This window comes from Silurus aristotelis, assembly GCF_946808225.1.
Source record: "Silurus aristotelis genome assembly, chromosome: 8".
NCBI classification, from domain to species: Eukaryota; Metazoa; Chordata; class Actinopteri; order Siluriformes; family Siluridae; genus Silurus; species Silurus aristotelis.
The window spans coordinates 1365618-1392499 of NC_139581.1; the positions used below are offsets into that span (position 1 = coordinate 1365618).

The following is a 26882-nucleotide window of genomic DNA, read 5'->3' on the forward strand; positions in this document are numbered from 1 at the left end:
TTTTTTGCATTGTCATAAAATAAATTAGAGAATTTAATTAATTATATTTGTATATCATTCAATATAACAGAATTATATAAGATGCTTGTGTTTGCATTTGTAATTTATTCATTCTTGGATTGTTTCTTAATTAATTTTATCTTTTTAATATTTACCCTATATATTTATATGTATATATTTGTTGATTCTTCCATTTTTTTTATCTGTATATTTTCATCTTAAATACTTTTTTACTAATTTAATTTTTAAATCCATACAATTAGTTTTTTTTTCTTACTTTCTTTCTTGCCTTTGTTCTTTCTCTCTGTTTGTCTGTTTTTTATTTTCTCATTTTAATTTTATTATTGTTTTACTTTTTTAATTAGCAGCATTAGTCATCTCATATATCTGTCTGTCTGAAATGTACATATCTAGTCTTTTTTTAGTCTCACACACACACACACACACACACACACACACACACACACACACACACACACACACACACACACACACACACACACACACACTGTGGTTTCAGGTGACTGAAGTCGTTTGTTTAAGGGTTTAAGTGAAGTGTGTTCTGTAAGATTAGTGTGTGTGTGTCTGTGTGTGTGTGTGTGTGTGTGTGTGTCACCTGTCCAGCCCCACCTGTCAGGAGCATTGTGGGAAAACAATAGCAGGTGTGTGTGCGTTGAGGGGTGAGTTTCAGCTCACCTGCTGCTGTGGGTGGTGTCGGGTGACGCCCCACACAGGAAGTGATTTTCCCTCAAGACAAACAGGAAGCAGGAACACGCCCATAGTTTAAAGGTCAGGGTCAGGGTACAGGTGTGGGTTTAACCTGTTTTGTGTTCCTCCTCCTGCAGATGCAGCAGATGGTGAACTCAGATTCGCGATACGGCGGTCGTCCTCACGGGGACGCTCTCAGACCCAGATTGATGTCAGGAATGGTTCCTCAGGGTCAGCTGACCCCTGGCAACCAATCACAGCTTGGCACTCAGCCGGTCATGAGTGGGAACGGTGGGAATAACGGGAACAGCGGTGCTCGCGGATCACCTTCTCCTCCAGAAAGCAAGTCAGCCACGCCCTCTCCTTCCAGCTCTGTCCATGAGGATGACGCAGATGAGGCTGTGAAGGTCAGAATCTGTCTGTTTCACTCACACACACACACACACACACACACACACACACACACACACACACACACACACACACACACACACACACAGGTGCACACAGATGTATGGATATATCCATGCAAATACACACAAACCTGGATGCACAATTATGTACATATGAAAATGTTTGCATACACACTCACACACACGTAAATTTATATGCACGTGCAGTCATGGTTTTACATACTCTGTGTTTTATATACAATTTTTTTTTCTTTCTTTCTTTTCTTTCAGAGTGGAGCAGAGAAAAGAGCAGCTACAGATGTGGCAAAAAAACCCAAAACTCCCAAGAAGAAAAAGAAGAAAGACCCGAATGAGCCTCAGAAACCTGTCTCAGCATACGCTCTGTTCTTCAGAGACACACAGGCTGCCATCAAGGGGCAGAACCCCAATGCCACCTTTGGAGAAGTGTCCAAGATCGTGGCCTCCATGTGGGATGGCCTGGGGGAGGAGCAGAAACAGGTTCCTCAGACATAATTTTTATCTTTTAATTTATATAATATATATATATATAATTATTTTTTTTAATTATTATTATTATTATAATACCCATTCTTTCCTTAACTCTTAGTGCTCGATCTCTAGCTCTTGATCCCAAACCTCTGTGCTCTATTGTCGACTAAATAATCCCAATACACTAATTCCTCACCCCAATCAATGCCTTACCATCTAATCTCCACTTAAGTACTGACTTGTAGGCTTTAATGCTGTCCCCATAACCCCATTCCCTTAATCTCTATTCTTTAACTTTCTCTAATCTTCTTCTTTAATTTCTAATGCCATTATTTAATCTTAATCCCTAATCCTTATCCACCAACCTCTATTTCCTTATGCCTAAACCCTAGTTCCTTAATCCCTAACCCCTACCCCCTGTCTTTTAATTCCTACCTAAATCAACCCCATCCCTGAGTCTATTCCATAATCTATAAACATAAATCCCAAACCTCTAATACCTTAAAACTAATCTTAATCCTGTATTCCCAAATGGTTTAATTTTTAACCTCTAATTCATAGCCCCTAAATCCCGTCTCATAATCCCTATCCCTTCATTTTTAATCCTCATAATCTCTATTCTCTAACCTATAACCCTAAATTCCTCTTAATAATCCATATCTCATGATCTCTACCTCTAATCCCTGTTTCATATTCTCTAATCCCAGATCTCTGTTTCATAATCCCTTCCTCTAAACGTTATACTGAGGTGTATGTGGATAGTTGTGGGTTCTTGTCCTCTGATGAAGCTCTGTTCATAGAATCTTTATAGGTTACACCCAAAGAGCTGAAGACCCCTTTTTTTTCTAACCCTGAACCAACAGGTTCTCTGGAGGTATAACGGTTCTAACGTTTTATATGGAATTCTAGAGCATTCTCTTAAAAAAAATGTAAATAAAGAAAGAGGGTAAATTATAAAAAACATGAAAATGAAAAAATGTTGTGGTAATAATATATAAAATATTAATGTTATTTTAGCAAAAATGTGTGTGTGTGTGTATTTTTATAATTTGAGAGTTCATTATTAAAACTGAAAACGGATTGTTCAGATGTTGGTTTTCGACATTTCCCCCTTTTTTTTTGCGATCATCACGTTCAAAATGCAAATCGAGCAGTAGCTGTGTAGAGGGACGGCCCCTGAGCGTGAAAAAAAAACGTAAACAGTAAAAAGTAATGACACCATTTTTACCCAGAAGGTAAATTTTTTTTACTCGCTCAGGGGAAGTAAAAACAAAAAAAATAACAAGAACGTTATCTTGAAACCGTGCAACACCCAGCAAGCAGGCACGTGTGTGTTCTTCATGAGTTTTGTTGTGGTTGGGTTTGATTTTGCACGAAAAGGAAACACACTGATGTTAGATAAGGTTTGTTTTAAGTGTGTGTATGTATGTTTTTCAGTTTTGCGTGTCACAGTATCGTCTCGTATCATCACACATATATATATATATATTTCACCACTCCTTTAAATGTGTAGCAGTGTCTTATTCACCATCTCCATCAGACAGAAATATGATTTCATCAACCACACTGATGCGTTAGATGTCTCCTGGTGAAGCCACTCCATCATCATTTAGACGGATACAATAAACATAAAAAACAATTAAAAGTGGACAGGCGAATCTCATTATAAACTGTGTGCTATTGTCTGTAGCTCTGTAGCTACATCATGATTTCCATCAGGTGTGTTTAGACTGCGCTAAGAGGTGTGGCTTGGCGTATTTTTGGCGTAAGCACTTTTATATGTGGCTCTGGACAAGGGCGTCTGCTAAATGTCGCAAATGTAAATGTCGAATGTTATTGGCTGATTCGGTTGTTTGTGTTCATCTCAGTTGTATAAGAAGAAGACTGAGACTGCAAAGAAGGAGTATCTGAAACAGCTGGCCGCATACAGAGCCACGCTCGTCTCACAGGTATTTATTTTTTTAAAGTTAAACTGATTTGTAAAGTTTTTTTCTAGCTTTCATAACAGGAATCAACACAAGTGCTTTATGTTCTACACTTCAGGGTTCTAGATATTCTTAGGGTCCCCTGTATCTAAGGTTGAGCGTTTATGCTGTATGTCTGATGTTTCTGCAGAGTTACAGTGAGCCGGGTGATGTCAAAGTGTCCCAGGCGTCCCAGATGCTTGGCCCTAAACCCCCGTCATTCCAGTCACATCCTGGGCTCTACATGGCTCCTCCTTACTCCCAGCAGCCCCATCTGTCCCCCATGCAGCACGGACTGGCCCGGGGAGGCACCTCAAGGCCCGGCTCTAACCTCACCATGGGCAACATGGCGGCCACGACGCCTCCTCCACTTCAGATCAGCCCCCCGCTGCACCAACACATCAGCCTGCAGCAACAGATGGGCAGCCATAGCATGCCCCTGCACTCTCCGTCTATGGCCCAGGTGACCACACACGCGCAAAAACCTAAATATGTTTGACCTAAATTATAGTACTGTCACAGCAGATTAGCCAATGACTTAATTCTACATTCTATATTCTATAAAACTGTTTGAATTTGAATTAAATAGTTACAATAAATCCATAATCTTATGGATTTAATGTAACTATTTAATTCAAATTCAAAAATTTTTCATTACATACACGTACATACATAGTACTACATGCAAGTCAAATGTATTTCTATTGCACTTTTTACAACAGACATCGTCTCAAAGCAGCTTTACAGAATGTTAAGACTTAAGGTGAATGGTGTGTGTTTATCTCTGATGAGCACCGTGGTGACTGTGGTGAAGGAAAAACTCCCTCAGATGTTATGAGGAAGAAACCTTGAGAGGAACCAGACTCAAAAGCAGAACCTCATCCTCATTTGGGTGACATCAAGAGTGTGATTATAGTCTTTAAACACTACAGAACACTGGAGAGTGAGAACTAACATGAGCACTGGAGTGTGTGATTATGACTGATGTTCTTTCTACAGTCTTCTACAGTCATTATGGTTATAAAACTAGGAGCTACTGAGCAACTCATAAAATAGCTCAACATCTGAGATCATCACAGATCCAACACCAGCTTCTCCATGCCAGAGCCTTTAAACACTCAAAGAGGTCCAGTGTCCAAACTCCACATGAAGTGGAATCCATTTGGCACTGGTACGTCTCTAGATGGTTCTGGATGTTTGCAGGCATCTACTTCTTTAAAGGTCCACAATCTTCTTGAGGTGGGAGGTGACTGGAGCTGAAGGAACCTCAGGAAGCCTCGGGATGGGGAGAGAAAGAGAAGCAGTGGAGAGGAATGAGCGTAGCTGCTGTTCATGAACTCGCTAAAAACATACGTCTTTAATCTGCACTTAAACTGGGTGAGCGTGTCTGAACCCCGAACACTGTCATGAAGACTGTTCCAGAGTTTAGGAGCTAAATGTGAGAATGATCTACCACCTCTAGTGGACTATTCTAGCAACTACTAGAAGTCCGGAATATTGAGATCTCAGGAAGTTTAACGGATTGTAGCGTGTTAAAAGATGCAGTAAAATCCTTTATACGACTGTTCAGGATTTAAGTACAAAAGGAATAGAATTTAAGGATATAAAATAAAATAAATAGAAAAAAAATAGAACAAATAAAATGAAGTAGATCAATAAAAAGTATAAAATGTATATTACAGATCATCAGTGCTGTATTGCATTTCAGTGAAGGATTAAATTATCAGTGCAGGATTACCGCTGCAGGATTATAGATTACTGCTGCAGGATTATAGATTAACATTCAGGATTACAGAATAACAGTGCAGGATTAAATTATCAGTGCAGGATTACAGATTAACAGTTCTGTATTACAGTTTATCATTGCAGGATTTCAGATTAACAGTGCAGGATTGCACATTAACATTGCCTTATCAAGCAGGTTACATTTTATCAGTGCAAAACTATTGATTGTTTGTGCTGGATTACAGATAAACACTAGTTTTACAGATTAACAGTGCAGGATTACATATTTCTTCAGTGCAGGATTACAGATTAACACTATAGTATTACAGATTATCAGTGCAGGATTACAGATTATCAGCAGAGTTTAGTGCATAGCTGTAAATGTAGAGTGTCCGTAGCTCGGCTATTTGTGGTTTTCTGCACTTTATACACACACACACACACACACACACACACACACGCACGCACTCAAAGGACTTTTCTTTTGGAAACGATTAGCGCTCCTTACCACCAGTGTGTTGAAATACAGGAGTTTGTAGAACTCTATTTGTCTTTTCTCAGCTAAATCTAACACATTGTGATAGCAAGTGTGTGTCTTGTTAGTGGGACCTTTTTCCATGATTTTATGAAAGACATGCTCTGAAACATCTCCACATTTCTCTACACATCTCCACATTTTTTCAATTGAAACAGTTCCCATGAACGAAAGACACAGTAAAAGCTTCTTATTTGAATATGAAAGCCTATTGAAAGCGTATTGTGGAACGATTCTTGTCATGGGGATTCTGTGAAATGTTTAAAAGAGCAACTTCTTGAATTATTATTTTTTTCAGTAGAACCAAATCAGTGACGCTGCAGATGATCGTTAAAAGCAAGATGATTAATAATTTAATCTAACATTCGGATTTGGTGTCAGCGTTTCAGAGAGGCGTGTGAGGACATTAAACTCGAATTTTCCTCTTTTTTTGTGTGTGTGTGTGTGTTAAGCTGTTAACTGAAGCACAGTTTTAAACTCTGAAGCCTTGCAGTAATCCACGTTGTAATTTTTGCATATTCGTGGAGTGCAAACAAAAAAAAAAACGATGGCTGTTCAACTTTTTCCGCTGTAAAAAAGAGGAAGGGAAGGAGAGCTCGGGGTGGAGGGTGGAGTGACACAAAAGGGCAGATGGAGTCTTTGTGTCAGAGCGAGGGAGAAGAATTTGAGGAACAGTGCATGAATAGGTAGAATCTCTGGAGGGGGAGGGGGAGAGAAAGGAGGGAAAAATTGCAGCCACCTGCTGTCATGCTCTTTCAGGCAGATTCTCATGTGTACCACCGAGATTAGCTTCCCTTTCACACGCACTTGTTCTCAGGAACAGAGGGGAAAAAAGTCTTCACATTTAAATATCTGTTTCATGCCTTTTTCCCAGCATGCACTTAGGCACCCATCTACTGCTGTTGCTGAATGGTTTGTGTGTTTTTGAAATTAAAATCATAACTGTAGCTTTAAAGGTGGGGGGGGGGTTATTTTTTATGGCGGTTTTAAAGATTCTGTGTGTAATTTTTCTGACTGTAGCTTTAAATGTGCGGTGTGTAATATTTTTTTGACTTTTGTTCACTCTTGTTTCTCTCTCAGGGGTTTCCACTTCAGGCTGAGTATCAGAGTTTGATCAGTGTGTCGGCTCCATCCATGGACTATCGCACAGGCTGCAGAAGCGGACCGGCACAGGGGCTCGACTGGACCACTGACTACTGCACCAATGGGTTAGACACACACACACACACACACACACACACACACACACACACACACACACTGCACAAACGGGTCAGACACCCACACACACACACACACAAACTGAACCAATGGGTCAGACACACACACTGCACAAACGGGTCAGACACACACACACACACACACATGCATGTACACACACACACACACACATGCATGCACACACACAGCACCAAAGGTTTAGACACACACACACACAGCAACAGTGGGTCAGACACACACACAGAGACGCACACACTGCACCAACGTGTTACACACACACACATACACACACACACACAAACTGCACCAATGGGTTAGACACACACATACGCACTCACACACTGCAACAACGGGTCAGACACACGCACACACCCACAGACGCACACACACTGCACCAACAGGTCAGACACACACACGCACACTTTGCACCAACGGGTTAGACACACAGACGCGCACACACACTGCACCAACGGGCTGGACACACACACACACACACACTGCATTAACGGGTCAGACACACACGCGCACACACACTGCATCAGCGGGTCAGACACACACACAGCACGAACAGGTCTGACACACACGCGCACACTGCATCAACAGGTCAGACACACACACACACACACACACACACACACACACACACACTGCATCAATAGCTCTCTCGCACGCACACACAGGTCTTATAGATAACAGATTAACAGTTCTAGATTACTATATTAGTGCAGGATTACACATTAACATTGCCGCATTACAGATTAACAGTGCAGGATTACAGATAAAAATTGTGTAATTGCAAATGAACACAGCATGATTACAGATTAACATTGTAGGATCACAAATTTATCAAGCAGAATTACTGATTATTAGTGCTGGATTACAGATAAACAGTGCAACACAGCAGGTCAGACACACGCGCGCACACACGCGCACACACACCCACACACACACACACACACACAAGCACTACACCAACGGGTCAGACACACACGCGCACACACACCCGCACACACGCGCACACACACCCGCACACACACGCCCGCACACACCCACACACACGTGCACACACACCCACACACACACACACACACACAAGCACTACACCAACGGGTCAGACACACACGCGCACACACACCCACACACACCCGCACACACGCGCACACACACCCGCACACACCCGCACACACACACACACACACACACACACACACGCGCACACACACCCACACACCCACACACACACACACACACACACACACACACACACACAAGCACTACACCAACGGGTCAGACACACACGCGCGCACACACACACACACACCCGCACACACGCACACACACACACACACACATACACAAGCACTACACCAACGGGTCAGACACACACGCGCACACACACCCACACACACCCGCGCACACGCGCGCACACACACACACACACACACACACACACACACACACACACACACACAAGCACTACACTAACGGGTCAGACACACACACACACACACACACACACACACACACACACACACACACACACACAAGCACTACACCAACGGGTCAGACACACACACACACACACACACACACACACACACACACACACACACAAGCACTGCACCAATGGGTCAGGCACACACACACACACACACACACACACACACACACACACACACACACACACAAGCACTACATCAACGAGTCAGACACACACACATACACACTGCACCAATGGGTCAGGCACACACACACACACCTGCACACACACACACACACACACACACACACACAAGCACAAGCACTACATCAACGGGTCAGACACACACACCCACACACATACACACTGCAACAATGGGTCAGGCACGCACACACACACACACACACACACACACACACACACACACACACACACACACACACACACACACACAAGCACTACACCAACAGGTCAGACACACCCACACACACACACCCTGCACCAACGTGTCAGGCACACACACACACCTGCACACACCCGCACACACACACCCGCACACACACACACAAGCACTACACCAACGGGTCAGACACAAACACACCCACACACATACACACTGCACCAACAGGTCAGGTACACATGCACACCCGTGTGCGCGCGCACACACACACACACTGCACTAATAGGTTAGACACACACACACACACACTGCACCAACGGGTCTTACACACACGCACATATACACACACATACATACATACACACACACACACGCACTGCACCAATAGGTCAGACACACACACGTGCATGCACATACACACTGCACCAACGGGTCATATATACACACACACACACACACACACACACACACACACACACACTGCTGAATAAAGAGGAGACTAAAAGAGATGTGTATAGAATGATGGATGGAGAGATTAATAGAGAGGTGGGTAAAAAAAAGGATGATAAAATGAGTAAAGAGAGATTTTATTTGCGGCTTTTTGTTTATTTTTTCTTTATCGTGTAATTTAGTTCAGTATAAAATTCACCTGACTCATCGTGTGTGTGCGTGCGTGTGTGTGTGTGTGTGTGTGTGTGTGTGTGTGTGTGTGTGTGTGTGTGTGTGTGTGTGTGTGTGTGTGTTCCACAGTGCTTTGCAGAGGGATAAAGCTCTGTATCTGACCTGATGAAGACCTGAATGAGAAATCCTGCAGGAGCCAAGAGGCAGTTTACACTCCTCACAGTGACGGATACACACCTTCTGTCCTGTCCACTCACACACAAACATACACACACCTCACACACACACACACCTCACACACACCTCACACAGATGCACAGGTCTGTACGTGTGTGTGTGCGCGATTGTTGCTCTTTCCTCATCACTCGCTCTGTAACAGAAGCGTGTAGTTCTGGGTTCTTTCGGGGTGATAAGGATGTAACCTGTAGGATAAAGTCACGTTCATTTCACTTGCAGGGCTTTAAATACACACCCTGCTGCTGTCAGACCACGTTAATGAAGACACGTGTCACTGTGAGTCTGTCAGCCGTAAAGCACTTACACACACAAGCATCTCATTATTATTATTATTATTATTATTATTATTATTATTATTATCATCAGGTGACTATAATGGTGGTTAATAGAACATATTTTATTTTATTTTAAAATCAAATAAAAAAAAGTCATAATCACAGACACCAGTCCAGGTACCAGGGTTTATAAACTCAGACACCAAGGCTTCCTCCTTATACCGTCTCAGGGTCAGAAATTTTCCTTGTCACACTCTTTAGGGATAAACGTATAAATTCCAACTTTTATAACGTCTTTAAAGCTGTACAGCTGCTTTGGGACGATGTCCATTGTTAAAATCGCTCTACAAAAAAAGCTGAAATGACCCCATCTAGAAATGTGTGGCTAAACAGTTAGCTATCACACACTACCTGACTACTTCTTCAGGCATATTAAAAAAAATAACAATGTCAATAATAATATAAATATCAATAATAATAATAATATTAATAATATTAATGGCTTATGTGAACATACATCGAGAGGAAAATGAAACCAAAACTGCTAAATGTTTTATTAGAGAATATGTGAATGACTTCTTTACCTCTCTCTCTCTCTCTCTCTCTCGCTCACACTCACTCACTCACTCACTTCCCTGCCTTTAGAACCCGAGCTCTGTTGTGATGATGGAGTGATTGAGTTCATGGTTAATGGCTGTGAACAGTGTAGTGGCTTCTTTCAGCCCTGATCTCCTGTAATTCCTGCTGTAAATAGAGTCTGTGTGATTATTTCCCCCCAAATCCCTCCTTCTTTTAGTTCCAAAAGAATTTTGACACAAAAACAAAGGGATAAACTTCAAAGGTCCAGAGATGCTGAGCATTGTTGTTTTTTTAATTATCAAGATCTGTGTACAGCCTGAGGTGTCCTGCATGGGGGCACTGAGAAGTTAACAGGTTCTGCATTTCTCACACGGCCCGAAGGATTTTTCGAGAACCCTGAAAAGAAAGTGTAACGATCCAAAGTAACCCTTGAGGAACCGTTTTATTCTGCAGCTTCTCAGTTTCTACAAAAAAGAAGTGGTTATTTGGTTGACTCTTAAAGGTTAAAGCTTACAACCAGAGTCCTTTTCTTTCAGAACTGCTTTTAGAAAGTAGCAATGAGGAACCATTGAGGAATCATAGAGCTTTTTATGGCACTAAGGCAGGCTTGCTACATGTTTAGAAGTTCTAGCACTGGAGTTAAAGGTTCTCCAGTTCTCTCTTTCTCATGGATATTTAAAGTTGTTTATGTAGAAGCTTTAAAAAAAATTAAGAACGCTTGGAACCTTGAGGAACCCAAATGATAACTTGATGTTTTTTTTTTTGTTCTGATCCCTTTTTCTGAAGTGGAAAACAGACAGAAACCTTCTCAAGAATGCTCAATGAACTGTCTTAACCCCCTCAGCTGGGCAATTTCTACTAAAATCAGAAATAGAAATAATTAGTTACATCTAGAACCCGTGTTTCTCTGGGAAACTCAATGTTTTCTGGAGAACCCTGTAACTGGGTTCTCTCCTTTAGAGCTCCATTATATAAATCTGAGAGCATTTAATGATCCAAAGAACCCTTGAGGAACTTTTTTTACTTTTTATGTTGACTTTCTCACACCCCCTGAAGGATACCGCTATAAAACGTGTTGCCATGGTTACGCATCGGTGGAAAAAAAAAAAAAAAACGACTTAATCCAATTTTCCCCACAGAAATATTCCAGCCTTGAATGTTGTTCTTTGCTGGTTGTCATGGTATTATTCTCTGCCTTCAAAAGGAACCCAGTAAATCAAGTTTTTAGAATGTTTGTTAAAATACAATCAACAAAATCTGTTGCTAGGCAACGGTGTTGTAGAACTAGCCAATCAGAGACAAGCGTTTCCCCATAGCTGTGGTTTAATACATGGTGTATAATTTTTTACGATTATTTTTGATTATACCTTTTATTTGGACTAAACTCATTATTGCTCACTATTTTGGCCTAAAGGGGCAAAAATAAAATGTATTTAATAAAATAATAACAATTCCTGGCCTCTCTGGACTTTTGTGCATAATTTAAATTTTTTTAATGATTTTATTGCCATATCTTTTTCTTGGATTTTTTTTTAATGACGTTGCTGCCATCAGCTGGTGAAATTATTGGGAAATGAAATACATTTATTTTTTATTAGCTGTTTTTGTATGCTGCGGTTCTGCTGTAGGAAATGTGAAGGTTCTGATGCTGATTGGAGGCAGATTGGTGTTGAACCTCGGCATACGGCTGATCATCTCCTCCCCCTCCACATCGTATCTACAGCAGAACCTCCTTCTACGCCTCGCATTTGCACCTATTTATGAGGAAAACTAAATGAGCTGTAGGTGTTTTTATGTTAGGTTTGGTTTTTTTGTTGTTTATTTTCCACACAACAATGTGAATAATTCTTTATTTAGTTTTAATTGTGTTTGAAGAATAAAATCTGCAGATCTGCATATTTTGTGCAGCAGTTGATCAGCGTCTTCTGAGTATTTTTTTGGGATAAATGTTTTGGGTGCATTTACACATTGATTTTCATTCGCTGTTATAATGAGCTCCACTCTTCTGGGAAGATGTTCCACTGGATTGTGTGGAGATTTATTCAGCTTTAAGAGTGTTAGTAAAGTCAGGTACTAATGTAGGTGAGAAGATGAGCAGGTCTGGGGTGCAGTCAGCATTCACATTCATCACAAATGAGTTTAATAGGGTTGGAGCTCTATAGCAGGAGATCTTCCACTTGATCCATCCTCATCTGAAAAACACCGAACATCTATTCATTACAGTTCGATCATTGTTAAGCTTCTCACATGTTCACTGATTGAGGAAAAACTGTTCATGATGATTGCAGTCCTAAAGATTGTAGCAGATTGTTTATATTATCGCAGTATAAATCCATCCTGGTGGTTCTTGAGTTTAACCTCTACAGGAACCTCATTGATCCTTAGATTGTTCATGTGGAACCATTCTCAGTTGCAGCGAGTGGTCTCCAGCTGATGAGAACTATCAGAAGTCTAGAAGTAGGGCATCAGGCAGGTCCAGAAAGAGGAAAGGGACAGGATCACTGCTACCTCAGGAGGAGCATGTGCAGCTCGACAGAGGAAAACACGGATTAGTAGGTATGTTTATTGTTCTGTAGATAAGAACACTATACAGTATAAACAGGGTGCCAGCATTGTAACCACTGTGGGAGCACTGGGATATGAAGCTCTGCCCACTTCACCGTCAACAAAACTGAATCATGTGACAGAACTCAAACATACCAGTACATTAAAGTTTCAAAGGTGGGGTTTAAATTGCATTATTACCACCAACCAATCACAAGCATGACTTAGCTGCTGTAGCTCAGGTAGGTAATCAGGTGTAACTTAAGCTCCGCCCACTCTGACCTAGAGGCATCTATACTTTATAATTATTTTATTGAACATTATTTGATTTAAAAGATTCCTGTACGAGTCTCATGTGGAAAACTTGATAACGATTATTAAGAAAGTATTAACTATAAGGAAAAGATGAAAAACGCTTCAAACTTATAAGTAAATTAAAAGTAATGTATTTATTAATGTTGATTGTGTGCTCTGAATGCTACACGCTAAGGTACATGCTGTGAGCTCTTGACCTGTGTACGGGTTTAAGCAGTATTGTGTGACGTGAGGAAACACTGCCACCTGCAGGTGATTTACAGACTAACACAAATTATCGTTTAAGTCTCAAGTGCACAGTGTCATCAACATCAACATCAACTCGAAAAAATGTTTATAAATGTGCATATATGTATATTAGGGCTGTCAATTAATAAAAAAAATATTCGTGATAAATCGAAGATTGTTATGAGTTAACTAGTAATTAATCACAACTTAATCTGCATATTATCTGTTTCAAATGTACTTTAATTTATTACTTCTAGTTTTTAATACTCTGATCAACATGGACATGGAGAATGTTTATTAATAGTGTAACCAAACTCAACATAGAGCATGAAGACAAAATATTATTTTAAATGTTTAAAGTAATTATAATGTTTTATATGATGTAAATCATCAGGACACCAAACGGAACATTTACTTTGTTTCCACACGGACGGTTTTAATTGCCGGATGTGAGCATCATGGCGGATTTTGGTGCTGATTTGGGACTTTGGCACATCAGTAAAACAAATGTTTAATGATTAAAAAATATTTTTGGGTGGAATGAATTTATTTTGATATCTAAGAAAAGAAAGGACGTTGTAAATAAACGTGTTGTGTTTAGGGTTTTCATTTTAGATTTGTAATAAAAATGGACAAACAGAAATAAATGCTGCATCAATCAAACGGTAATAAAACTAGTGCCATTAAAATAAATTTGTTAACACAGTATTAATGGGAAATTATGACAGCCCTAATTTTATATATATATAACAGAGATGCATTGTAGGATTGGAGGATGAACCACTGTAAACAGGAAGAAGACGCACTGTGGGCGTGTCTCTGTTTATTCAGGTCTGTGCAGCAGTAATGGCGAGTCGAGGCGAGAGCAAGACGAGTTTCTCAAAGTGGAAATATGATCATTATTTCACTTTAGTTGAGCATAAAGACAAAAACTTTTTAGTCAAATGTAAGTTGTGTGTTTCTGGTTCGAAGCTCGTATCTACTGCGATAAACAGCAACTCCAATCTGTTGAAGCTCCTCCAGGACCTCCATGCCTGAGGAGCTAGAAGCTATGCGCTAACCCGGTGTTGTGTTCTCATACTTCAGCTGTGAAAGGAACATGTTTAAGAGCTCAACACAACAGCAGAAGCCACTTTAGTGTTTGATTGTGAATCTATTATTCAGCTTGTTTTGTTGTTTATGTCAGAAATCCTTGTGATATATTCAGTGTGTGCTGCTCTGACTTTAATATAATAGTGTTTAAAAATGACTCTGTGTTTAAGTCAGTTTTGTGTTTGTGTAGATTATAACACATAAAAGAGCATTAATGAGAACATTAAAGAAGATTCTTTAAAAAAGGAACTAAAAAGTTACTTTTAACAGTAACGCATTACTTTATGGTGTAAATAATCAACACAGTAAAAGAGTTACATTTTAGATGAAGTAACGAGTAACTGTAACTATAGTTACTATTTCTTACAACACTGTATGTATATATATACACACACTGGCGATTAGAGAACAATTTATAAACAATTGAACAATTGTGAAATAATGTGATCTTCACTGCTCCACAGTTGAAGGAGTTTTTGTTCTGTCTATACCATGCTACCAGAACACCTTTTCCACAAAATAACTAAGCATTTAAAAAAAAAAAACATTATTTTGCAGAAAACACACTGATCAAAATTAGAGAAAAACAATGACTGTAGCATGGAAAAAGATTACAACACAATGTTCTGAAGGTTCCAACAGTCAGCAATTAGTAGGAAGTGTCCAGGCCTCTGCTCTGAATGACTTCAGCACATCTGCAGCCACAGGACAGCACCAGTCTCTCACACTGCTCTGGTGTGGTTTTGGTCCACTCTTCTTCCAGTCTCCTCCACAGTTCGGTGACTGTAGTGGGTTTCTTGGCCATAACTTTGTCACCAAGGATTTTCAATGTTTTCAGTTTTAAAGGAACTGCTTTACCCGTTTTGCTGTGTGACATGGAGCGTTGTCCTGCATGAACACTGCGGGCTGATTGGGTGATGAACGCAGGGAAGGAACCATATGTTGTTGAAGAAGGTTCTGATTAACATTTGCATTCACTCTGCCATGTAGCTGTATAAGAGGCCCAACTCCTGCTGCAGAACACATGCCCCAAACCATCACACTTCCTCCTCCACTTTTCACTGACTTCTTTACACACTTTGGGTTCAGTCTTTCTCCAGTTTGTCACCGAACATAATGTTTCCCATCGGACCCAAATAAATTAAACTTGCTTTCATCACTGAAGTGAACTTTGGACCAGTTCTCCTCTGTCCACACAACATGCTCCTCAGCAAAGCTTAGTCTAGCCTTTTGATTCTTTCTGCTAATGAGAGGTTTGGTCACTGCAGAGTGGCTTTCAGTCCAAATGCTCTTAAACATCAAGACACTGTATGACGAGACAGATCCTTACCCTGTTCAGCACTGAACTGGTGAGCAATTCCAGCTGCAGTGTGGAAACGATTGCCCATTGAGATCCTCCGCAGGATCCTGTCCTCTCTTGTATTTGTCTTCCGTGGACTACCAGCCTTCTTGGTGGACTTGAATGAGTTTGTGATGTTGTAAAAATTCTATATTCTTAAAATCACAGATTTGGAACGACAAGCTTGTCTTGCTATGGCTGATAGGGTCGTCCCTTTGGCCTTCATCTGGACAACCTGCTGCCGGAGGCTTTCAGTCACTTTAGAACGGCGCACCATCTTGCAGAGTCGGTGAAACTGGAAGTTAGGCTGCCAGTTAAATAGGGGTTGACAGATAATCAAGGAAATCACACCAGGTACCAGATTAACACCAATAACTGGGAGGTATCTGAAAGTGTTCTCTAATTTTGATCAGTGTGTTTTCTGTAAATGTTTTTTTTTTAAATGCCTTAGTTATTTTGTGGAAAAGGTGTTCTGGTAGCATGGTATAGACACGACAAAAACTTCTTCCACTGTTGAGCAGTGAAGATCACATTATTTCAGAATTGTTCAATTGTTTATAAATTGTTCTAAAATTTTTATCACCAGTGTACATATATATATATATATATATATACATAGAAAGAGAGAGAGAGAGAGAGAGAGAGAGAGAGAGAGAGAGAGAGAGAGAGAGAGAGATATGAAGCTTTAAAAATCCATGGTCGAATCAATGACCCCAAACCCGAGAGCAGTGATATCTCTGAAAAGTGAATTGTGTCATTGTTTATCAGAGATGTTATATTGCTGTATTGGCCGGCTCTTAGTGAAAGTACCTCAAATTGATACCATTTATTTATTCGTATCTCATGTGTACGATCATAAAATATACACAAAATTGTGTGTTAACATTTATTAAGGAATAATTTTTAATTGGTTTGTGTGTACATCTGTTCATTTCAAACAAGATCAGGGGTCCTAAACCTTCGCACACAGCTGTACATGCTGGGAGACATGAATGTTTTTTGTTTTCTGGGGATTTTTTTGTTTTTGCTTTCTTTCTGTTTGTTTGGGAATCATCAGGTTTTGTGTGTGTGTGTGTGTGTGTGTGTGTGTGTGTGTGTGTGTGTGTGTGTGTGTGTGTGTGTGTGAGAGACCAAGAGCGAGTTTCACAGGTGAAGTTGTGTCAAATGCTTTGTGTGTGTGTGTGTGTGTGTGTGTGTGTGTGTGTGTGTGTGTGTGTGTGTGTTTACCTTTAGTCTCCCAGTGTGTGCTTGTTGCAGTGTTATGGACCTGCATGCTTTACGGTGGAAAAATTATTGTGTGTTTGTGTCTTTGCTTTCAGTGACCCATTGTGAGTTCGACAGTGTTACGCCTGCCTCGGGTGCTATTTTGGGGGTGGGGGGGAGTGAACTCAAGTAAGGGATGAACTCAAGTAACTCTGTCTCACTCACACTCACACACACACACACACACACACACACACACACACACACACACACACACACACACACACACGTGACATGTTTATCTCTCAGATTTAGATCAATAAGGGTGACAGGATTTCCAGACCAAGTCAATAACAGCGTTCACAGAATCCACTTTTTCGACTTGTTGATTGGAAGGTTTTATTTTTCGTGAGATTTATTTATTTGTATTCATGTCATTGCCAACGGATCACCATTTGACCTCTCAAGTGCTTCTCCTGTGCAAAGCGATAAACCATGACACCTTTTTCTATCGTAATTACATTTTTAGGCTCTAATCTGCTTTCCATCTACAGCTTCGATGTACCTGTACTGCATAAACACAGAAGATACACCTCACGTCATTTCTGTATGTTCTTTATTTCACATCTCTGTGAATCAATGCAGCAATGTTGAAAAAATGCTTTAAGTTGAAAAGAGAGAGAACTAACATGAGCACTGGAGTGTGTGATTGAGTGATGTTCTTTCTAACACCAGCTTCTCCATGCCAGAGCCTTTAAACACTCAAAGAGGTCCAGTGTCCAAACTCCACATGAAGTGGGGTTTCAAATGGCACTGGTACGTCTCTAGATGGTTCTGACGTTTTCGGCATCTACTTCTTTAAAGGTCCATAATCTTCATGGGGTGGGAGGTGACTGGAGCTGGAGGAACCTCATGATGCCTCGGTATGGGGAGAGAAAGAGAAGCAGTGGAGAGGAATTAGCGTAGCTGCTGTTCATGATATTAACAGCACAAGTTGATAATGTGATGTGATCAGATGTTCTGGAGCACAAGGTTATGATGTGATGTGTGTTATGTGTAGAACTCGCTAAAAACATAGGTCTTTAATCTACACTTAAACTGGGAGAGTGTGTCTGAGCCCCGAACACTGTCAGGAAGACTATTCCAGAGTTTAGGAGCTAAATGTGAGAATGATCTACCACCTTTAGTGGACTTTGCTATTCTAGGAACTACTAGAAGTCCAGAGTTTTGAGATCTCAGGGAGCGTGACGGATTGTAGCGTGTTAGGAGACTGGAGAGATACATGGAGATAAACCATTTAGTGTTTTGTAGGTAAGTAGCAGTAGTTTGTAGTGGATTTGAAACTTAACAGGAAGCCAATGTAGGGATGAGAAGATTGGGGTTATATGATCATATTTTCTTGACCTTGTGAGAACTCTGACTGCTGCATTCTGAACTAGCTAAAGCTTGTTTATTAATGATGCAGGACATCCACCTAGTAATGCATTACAGTAGTCTATTCTAGAGGTCATAAACGCATGGACGAGCTTCTCTAAAAGACAAGTTGCTCTAGTAGTTACAGAACATCCTTCTAAATGCAGGTTGAGATGCTGGAGCTTCTGTGTACTGGTTTTTGGGCCGATGAGCAAAATCTCCATCTTATCAGAATTTAATATGAGTTATGAGACATCCAGTCTTTTATTTCATTAATACACTCAGTTTATTAATACACGCCACGTTAGAGTGCAGAGGCTGAGCGACGCTTACGGCGGATTCCAGAGGCCAAGCGGCACCCACGCCGGAGGTCTGTTGCGGAAAGTGACAGTGCAGTGGTGATTGTTAACACCATATCAGCTGTTCATTGCAAAAACAGCCACAGGAAAGAATCTATTTTTCAGTCTATTTGTTCTGGCTCTGAGACAACGGTAGCGTGAAGTGTAAACAGTCTGTGGTTGGGGTGAGCGGGATCTTTGATGCCCCTCGCTCTTTGCAAACAGCGTTCTTTGAAAATGTTCTCCAAGGTGGGTAGTTCAATACTGATGATTCGTTCAGCAGTTTTCACCACCCTCTGAAGGATTTTACGGTCTGAAGCTGTGCAGCTGCTGTACCACATTGAGCGGTAAAAATTCTCCAGTATCCTGTAGCACAGACGGGGCTTTTTAAGTCTCAGAAAATATAGGCGCTGTTGTGCCTTTCTGATTAGGATGGAGGAGTTCTGAGACCAGGTGAGGTCCTCAGAGATGTGTATTCCAAGGAACTTGAAGCTGGGTACACTTCTGAAAGCACGTCTGAAATCCACAATGACCTCCTTGGTCTTTTTGGTGTTAAGCTCCAGGTTATTGTCCTCACACCATGCTACTAGGTGCTGGATCTCCTCCCTGTAAGCCGCCTCGTCGTTACCTTCAATCAGGCCTACCACTGTGGTGTCGTCTGCAAACGTTATAATGCTGTTTGAGGTATGGACAGGTATGCAGTCATGGGTGAAAAAAGTTCTGTTGCAGTCGAGTGCTTTGGCACCGGCACGATGGTAGCAGACTTGAAGCAGGTGGGGACGATTGCCTGGGCCAAGGACAGATTAAAGATGTCCGTGAAGACCTGAGTACACGACCAGGGATGCCATCAGGGCCAGCCGATTTCCTTGCATTCACCTTTCCCAGGGTGGCGCACACTTCAGAGGTGGAGAGTGTAAGTGGCTGCTCACCTGGTAACGGCTCTGTTTTGAGCAAGGGCTCCATGTTCCCTTTTCAAAGCGAGCGTTGAAGAGGTTGAGCTCGTTGGGGAGTGAGGCAGAACTGGTTGCAGGTCTTGCGTTGGGTGGTTTGTGGTCAGTGATAGCCTGTATTTATTGCCACATGCATCAGGGGTCAGCAGAGTTGAAGTGCTCCTCAATCTGCTGTTTGTAAGCATGTTTGGCCTTGCAGATTCCCCTCCTCAGATCGGCTCTGGCGACACTGCATGCTTTGAGCAGGAAACGGACCTCCTGGTTCATCCATGGCTTCTGATTGGGGAACACTTTGATGTTTATTAGTCTAGTCACCCGATCCACACAGCTATTGATGTGATCAAGAACAGCATTGGTGTAGGTGTTGATGTTGGTGACGGAATCAGTCGTAGCCTGTGAAGCAAATTCACTCCAGTCTGTGTGTGAGAACCGCTGCTGGAGAGAAGCGTCAGCCCCATCCAGCCAAACTTTAACAGTCCTGATAGTGGGTTTCATTCATGTCTGATGACTGGAGAGTACTTGGGCAGTAGAAACAATAAGAGATGGTCTGATTGTCCGAGGTGAGAGAGGGGTGTGACTCTGTAAGCATTGGTCACACTTGTATATACATGATCCAGAGTTTTTTGTCCCCTGGTGAATTTTGGCAGAACAGATCTTAAATTGCAGTGATTAAAATCCCCAGCAACAATAACGGCTCCATCAGGATGCACTTCTGCAGTTTGTTGATAGCAGAACTTAGTTCTTTCATGGCTATGCTAGCCTTAGCATTCAGGGGGACATACACTGCTATCACAACAACGCATGTGAACACACATGGTAAATAAAAGGGTCTGCACTTAATGATCAGGTATTCAAGATCAGCAAAGCAGTGAGAAGAAACAGTGACAGAGACAGTGCACCATGTTTTGTTTACATAAATGCATAAGCCACCCCCTCTGTCTTACCCGTGCATGCGGCATCTCTATCCGCCATGAAAATCATGCGCCCCTCGAGCTCCAGCACGCTGTTTGGGATGCCGGTGTTGAGCCAAGTTTCCAAGAAGACCATGATATTGCAGTCCGTAATCAGTCTCTGTGTGAGGGTCCAGATCCTGAGCTCATCCAGGTTATTCGTCAGGGACCGAACATTGGCTAGAAAAATACTTGGAAGCGCCGTTCAATGTGGGTTTAGCTTTAACTTAGCCCGAAGTCCTCCACTTTTTCCATCTCTGTTTTCGGTCTCTGCGTCAGCGCCGGACACGTCTGGTCGGGATAAATGGCTCGCTGTGTTGCGGCTTCCTTACAAGCTCCAGTGGTATCTGGTCAAATGTAAAAATAAAGTCCGAAACAGAGTTTGTGCAGATGTGACCAATATCTAAAAGTGACTGTCTGTTGAATGATATGCCCGCATGACAAAATCGCGCAAGCATGCAGGAGAATAGTGCGTAAATAAGCACAAATACGGCAAATCTGGAGAGACGCTGAGCCTCGCGATGTGTACACACCGCCATCTTGATCTCGGTTGCTAGGACAGGAAGGGATAGGAAGGGCTGTCCATAGGATAGGATCCTATCCTATAATCCATTGGGGAAACCAGTGGGGAATGCTGGCAGTCGGGAACCAGGTCACTCACCATAGTCATCGAGTAGGTCCGACATGAGTGAGATGGGAATGAGAGCTTATATAGGGGAATCAGTAATGAGAGACAGTAATGAGAGAACGAGGCAGCGTGACAGCTACCGGGGGGGGGGCAGGGGTCCTAGAACTGAACCATAATTTACTAGCATTAACCAGGATCTCCATTTAAATCTACAAAATGGTAACGATCAGACAGGTAGGATTTAAACCAGCTTAATGCCTGTCCCTGAATGCCGATGTAATTCTGTAAGCGATCCAGGAGGAGATCATGATCTATAGTGTCAAATGCAGCACTAAGATCTAGTAAAACTAACAGCGAGATGAACCACAATTGTTTTTCTAATGTTATCTATTTTTTCAGTCAAGAAATTCATAAAGCCTTTACTACTAAACTGTGATGGAACACAATTCTCAGATCCCTGATTTGTACTTAGTTTAGCTACTGTAGAAAAAAGGAACCTGGGATTGTTTTGGTTGTTTTCTATGAGTTTGCTCAGGTGTTCAGCTCTAGCAGCTTTTAGCGCCTGTCTGTAGCTAAGCATACTGTCTTTATACGCAATTCTAAATACCTCCAATTTAGTTTTCCTCTATTTTCTCTCCAGATTACGTGTTGTTCTCTTGAGGGCATGCGTATGACTATTATACCAAGGTGCAGGTGCTTGTTCTCGAACCTTTTTTAACCGGATGGGGGCAACAGTGTCTAAAGTGCTAGTGAGGATAAGGTCTATGTTGTTAACCATTATATCAAGATCATTAGCAGTTATGGGTTTAGTGTGAAACTGAGATAAATCAGGCAGGTTATTTATGAATCTGTCCTTAGTGGTCGAAACAAAAGTCCTACCAAGTCGATACCGTGGTGAAACACGGCTAATCTGCTCTACCGGTAGTGTGTATAGTATGAGGTAATGGTCTGTGATGTCATCACTCTGAGGTAAAATATCGATATCAGTGACGTCTGCTCCGTGGGATATTATTAAGTCCTGTGTGGTTAAAATGGTGAGTTGGTCTGGTGACGTTTTGTTTAACTCCAAAAGAGTTTAGTAAATCGACAAATGATAATCCTAGAGCATCGTTTACATCATCTACATGAATATTAAAATCTCCTAAAGCAGCACTTTATCAAAATTGATCAAGAGGTCTGAGAGAAAACAAGCAAACTCTTGAAGAAAATCAGCGTAGGGCCCTGGGGGTCTGTACACGGTGACCAGAGCGAGAGATAGTAGGGGTTTTCTATGTATGTCTGAAAGTACAATTTTAAGAACGAGCGCTTGAAATGATTTAAACCTGAATCCTAATCTCTGACTGACATTAACAGAGGCACTATAAGGTTTGTGTACTTGTAACTATTTGTTTTGTTGTATAATTGTTGTCATAGTTGTAAATTGCATGATTTCTTACCATTTAGATGGTGTGAAGTATCCTAGAGATGTTATCTGATAGCACTGCTGCCTGGGGTGCAGGCCATCAGGGTGGAAGAACCTCGGACGCTCCCAGAGCAGCGTCTTCCGCTGCTGCAGCATCCAGGGTCCGCGGTGCCCCGGTGCCGGAGTGAACGATACCTGGGGCGGGCCGTGTGGTAGGTGCACTGGGCAGGAAGACACGCGGAGTTGAGGTGCTGGGAGCATTTGGTTCAACCCAAGAATTTACCAGGGGCAGAGGAGGAAAGTAACGAAATACAAATACTTTGTTACTGTACTTAAGTAGATTTTTTTGGCATCAGTTTTTTACTCCACTATTTATTTTTCAGACACTTTTTTACTTTTACTCATTACATTTTTACACAAATATCTGTACTTTTTACTTCTTACATTTTCAAAACCGGCTCATTACTTTAGTTTTAATCCATTGACTTGGTGAAATGTCAATAGTTTTTTTTTTCACTACGCTGATTTTAGCCCACCAACTGAATTCCTGTCATTGTGCGTCTTTTTCATTCCACTGGTGTATAAAGTCCTGAGTCTCACTCACCACAGATGAAAGTTTTATTTACACGCAATCAATTCAGCGCACATTTCTGTTTTTACTATTTTTATAAAAAAATATAAATACATAAATAAATAACTAAATATAAAACAGGGAGAAATTAAAACCTTCAGCAAAACATACACTTATTCACGACGTCCTTTTTTACTTAGATATAAAATAAATAAATAAACTCCACCAAAAAATATGTTTAATCAGTAAACTTTTGTTTTATTTCTGTGGCAAGTCTCAAATCAAACACCAAATCTGCCATGTTTTACATAATTAACCCTCTAGGTGGCGTTTTGTGGGTTTTTCCCTCATAATAGAGAAACAAACTTAAATTACTGTCTTTATTGATCGTACAGATAAAAACAAAACATCATTCAAGTCTGTAAAATGTCTATAATTATATATAAAAGCTTCTGGACTTGAAGAGGTGCAGTTTCTCCGGTGTCACCTAATTAACTGTCCCTGTGGAAACATAGCAAAGGTTCCGTTTGGTGTCCTGATGATTTACGTCATTTAAACCACCATTATTACTTTAAAACATTTACAACAATTTTTTGTCTTCATGCTCCATGTTGCATCCATATTTCTCCATGTCCATGTTGCTTAAAGTATTAAAAACAGGAAGTATTAATATATGGTACATTTAGAACAGATAGAAATGTGCGATTAAGTTGCAATTAAATATTTAAATTGAATGATAACCTCTGTACAATTATACATACAATGTACATATTACAAAGTATATCTTTTTTACTCCTCATTACATCTGCACTATTTTTATCTATATGTATCTTGATATCTTTATATCCTTACTGTACATTCTGCCCAACATTTCACATTCATATATATATATATATCTACAGTACAGACCAAAAGTTTGGACACACCTTCTCATTCAAAGAGTTTTCTTTATTTTCATGACTATGAAAATTGTAGAGTCACACTGAAGGCATCAAGGGCTATTTGACCAAGAAGGAGAGTGATGGGGTGCTGCACCAGATGACCTGGCCTCCACAGTCACCGGACCTGAACCCAATCGAGATGGTTTAGGGGTGAGCTGGACCGCAGAGTGAAGGCAAAAGGGCCAACAAGTGCCAAGCATCTCTCGGGGAACTCCTTCAAGACTGTTGGAAGACCATTTCAGGTGACTACCTCTTGAAGCTCATCAAGAGAATGCCAAGAGTGTTCAAAGCAGTAATCAAAGCAAAAGGTGGCTACTTTGAAGAACCTACAATATGACATTTTTCAGTTGTTTCACACTTTTTTGTTATGTATATAATTCCATATATAATTCCACATGTGTTCATTCATAGTTTTGATGCCTTCAGTGTGAATCTACAATTTTCATAGTCATGAAAATAAAGAAAACTCTTTGAATGAGAAGGTGTGTCCAAACTTTTGGTCTGTACTGTATGAGTGTATATAATGTGTGTGTGTGTGTGTGTGTGTGTGTGTGTGTGTGTGTGTGTGTGTGTGTGTGTGTGTGTGTGTATGTATATATATATATATAGTACGCTTGTTTATTCAGCTTGCACATTTCTTAAATGCCATAATATTATAACCTTCCACTTCTGCACATTTCCTCTTCAATGCCATCGTCTTAGAACATCTATCTGTACTTCTTAATGATGTCCACACGTCTCTGCACTGCTACAGCCTTTATATTTATTCACATGCTGTACATATGCTACATATTTATCTTCACTATTTGTGACTTTTTACTGAAGTACATGTCTGAGCCAAAACTTATTTTCTTTCACTTGAGTTAAAAAGTATAATCAGTACTTCAACTTTTACCCGAGTATTTAAAACATGAGGATCTGTACTTCTACTTAAGTAAAGGATGTGTGGACTTTTGCCTCCTCTGACCAGGGGTAAATCAGGTGTGGATCAAGTGTGTATGATCAGGTGTATGATCATAGTGTTCTCTTCGACTGGAGGCGACTCTGTGCAGCTTGGGACAGTTTCTCATCAATGCCTTGGGTGGTTCCATGAAATTCCGAAATAAGAACAGGAGCTTTGAGGATTTGGACTGTAGTTAATGTCAACAGTCTGCTACACTGACTCAGGACTACAGTTCGCTTCTGATCATCATCACTGCACCTCAACATCGTATATCTGCTACAAATGGACAGTCGGTGTCACCCAGATGAGGATGAGGTTCCCTCTTAAGTCTGGTTCCACTCAAGGTTTCTTCCTTATGCCATCTCAGGGAGTTTTTCCTTCACCACAGTCGCCACCGGCTTGTTCATCAGGGACAAACTTACACTTATAAAGAACATCTTCATTGTTATTACTACATTATCTGTGTAAAGCTGCTCTGAGACACTGTTCATTATTAAAAGCTCAACACAAATAAACATGAACGGAATTGAATTGATCAGGTGTGTATGATCAGGTGTGTATGATCAGGTGTGTATGATCAGGTGTGTATGATCAGGTGTATGATCAGGTGTGTATGATCAGGTGTGTATGATCAGGTGTGTATGATCAGGTGTATGATCAGGTGTGTATGATCAGGTGTGTATGATCAGGTGTGTATGATCAGGTGTGTATGATCAGGTGTATGATCAGGTGTGTATGATCAGGTGTGTATGATCAGGTGTGTATGATCAGGTGTATGATCAGGTGTGTATGATCAGGTGTGTATGATCAGGTGTATGATCCGGTGTGTATGATCAGGTGTGTATGATCAGGCGTGTATGATCAGGTGTGTATGATCAGGCGTGTATAATCAGGTGTATGATCAGGTGTATGATCAGGCGTGTATGATCAGGTGTGTATGATCAGGCGTGTATGATCAGGTGTGTATGACCAGGTGTATGATCAGGCATGTATGATCAGGTGTGTATGATTAGGCGTGTATAATCAGGTGTATGATCAGGCGTGTATGATCAGGTGTATGATCAGGTGTGTATGATCAGGTGTGTATGTTCAGGTGTATGATCAGGTGTGTATGATCAGGCGTGTATGACCTGGTGTACGATCAGGTGTGTATGATCAGGCGTGTATGATCAGGCGAGTATGACCAGGTGTATGATCAGGTGTGTATGATCAGGTGTGTATGACCAGGTGTATGATCAGGTGTGTATGATCAGGCGTGTATGATCAGGCGTGTATGACCAGGTGTGTATGATCAGGTGTGTATGATCAGGCGTGTATGATCAGGTGTGTATGACCAGGTGTATGATCAGGTGTGTATGATCAGGTGTGTATGACCAGG

The 26882-nt window shown here is 41.1% G+C and overlaps 1 protein-coding gene across 4 annotated transcripts in view; it reads left to right on the forward strand.

Annotated features, from left to right (window-relative positions):
- Positions 1-12562, forward strand: part of tox (thymocyte selection-associated high mobility group box) — a 52219-nt gene extending 39657 nt beyond the window's left edge. For all 4 annotated transcript variants that reach the window (XM_083547998.1, XM_083547999.1, XM_083547997.1 and 1 more), the window contains 6 exons: positions 846-1115; positions 1392-1619; positions 3479-3559; positions 3726-4037; positions 6915-7042; positions 9686-12562. In XM_083547998.1, coding sequence (XP_083404124.1) covers positions 846-1115; positions 1392-1619; positions 3479-3559; positions 3726-4037; positions 6915-7042; positions 9686-9722 — 1056 coding nt within the window. In that variant the 3' untranslated portion in view covers positions 9723-12562. The remainder of the gene's footprint in view (positions 1-845; positions 1116-1391; positions 1620-3478; positions 3560-3725; positions 4038-6914; positions 7043-9685) is intronic.
- The last annotated feature ends 14320 nt before the right edge of the window (positions 12563-26882 follow it).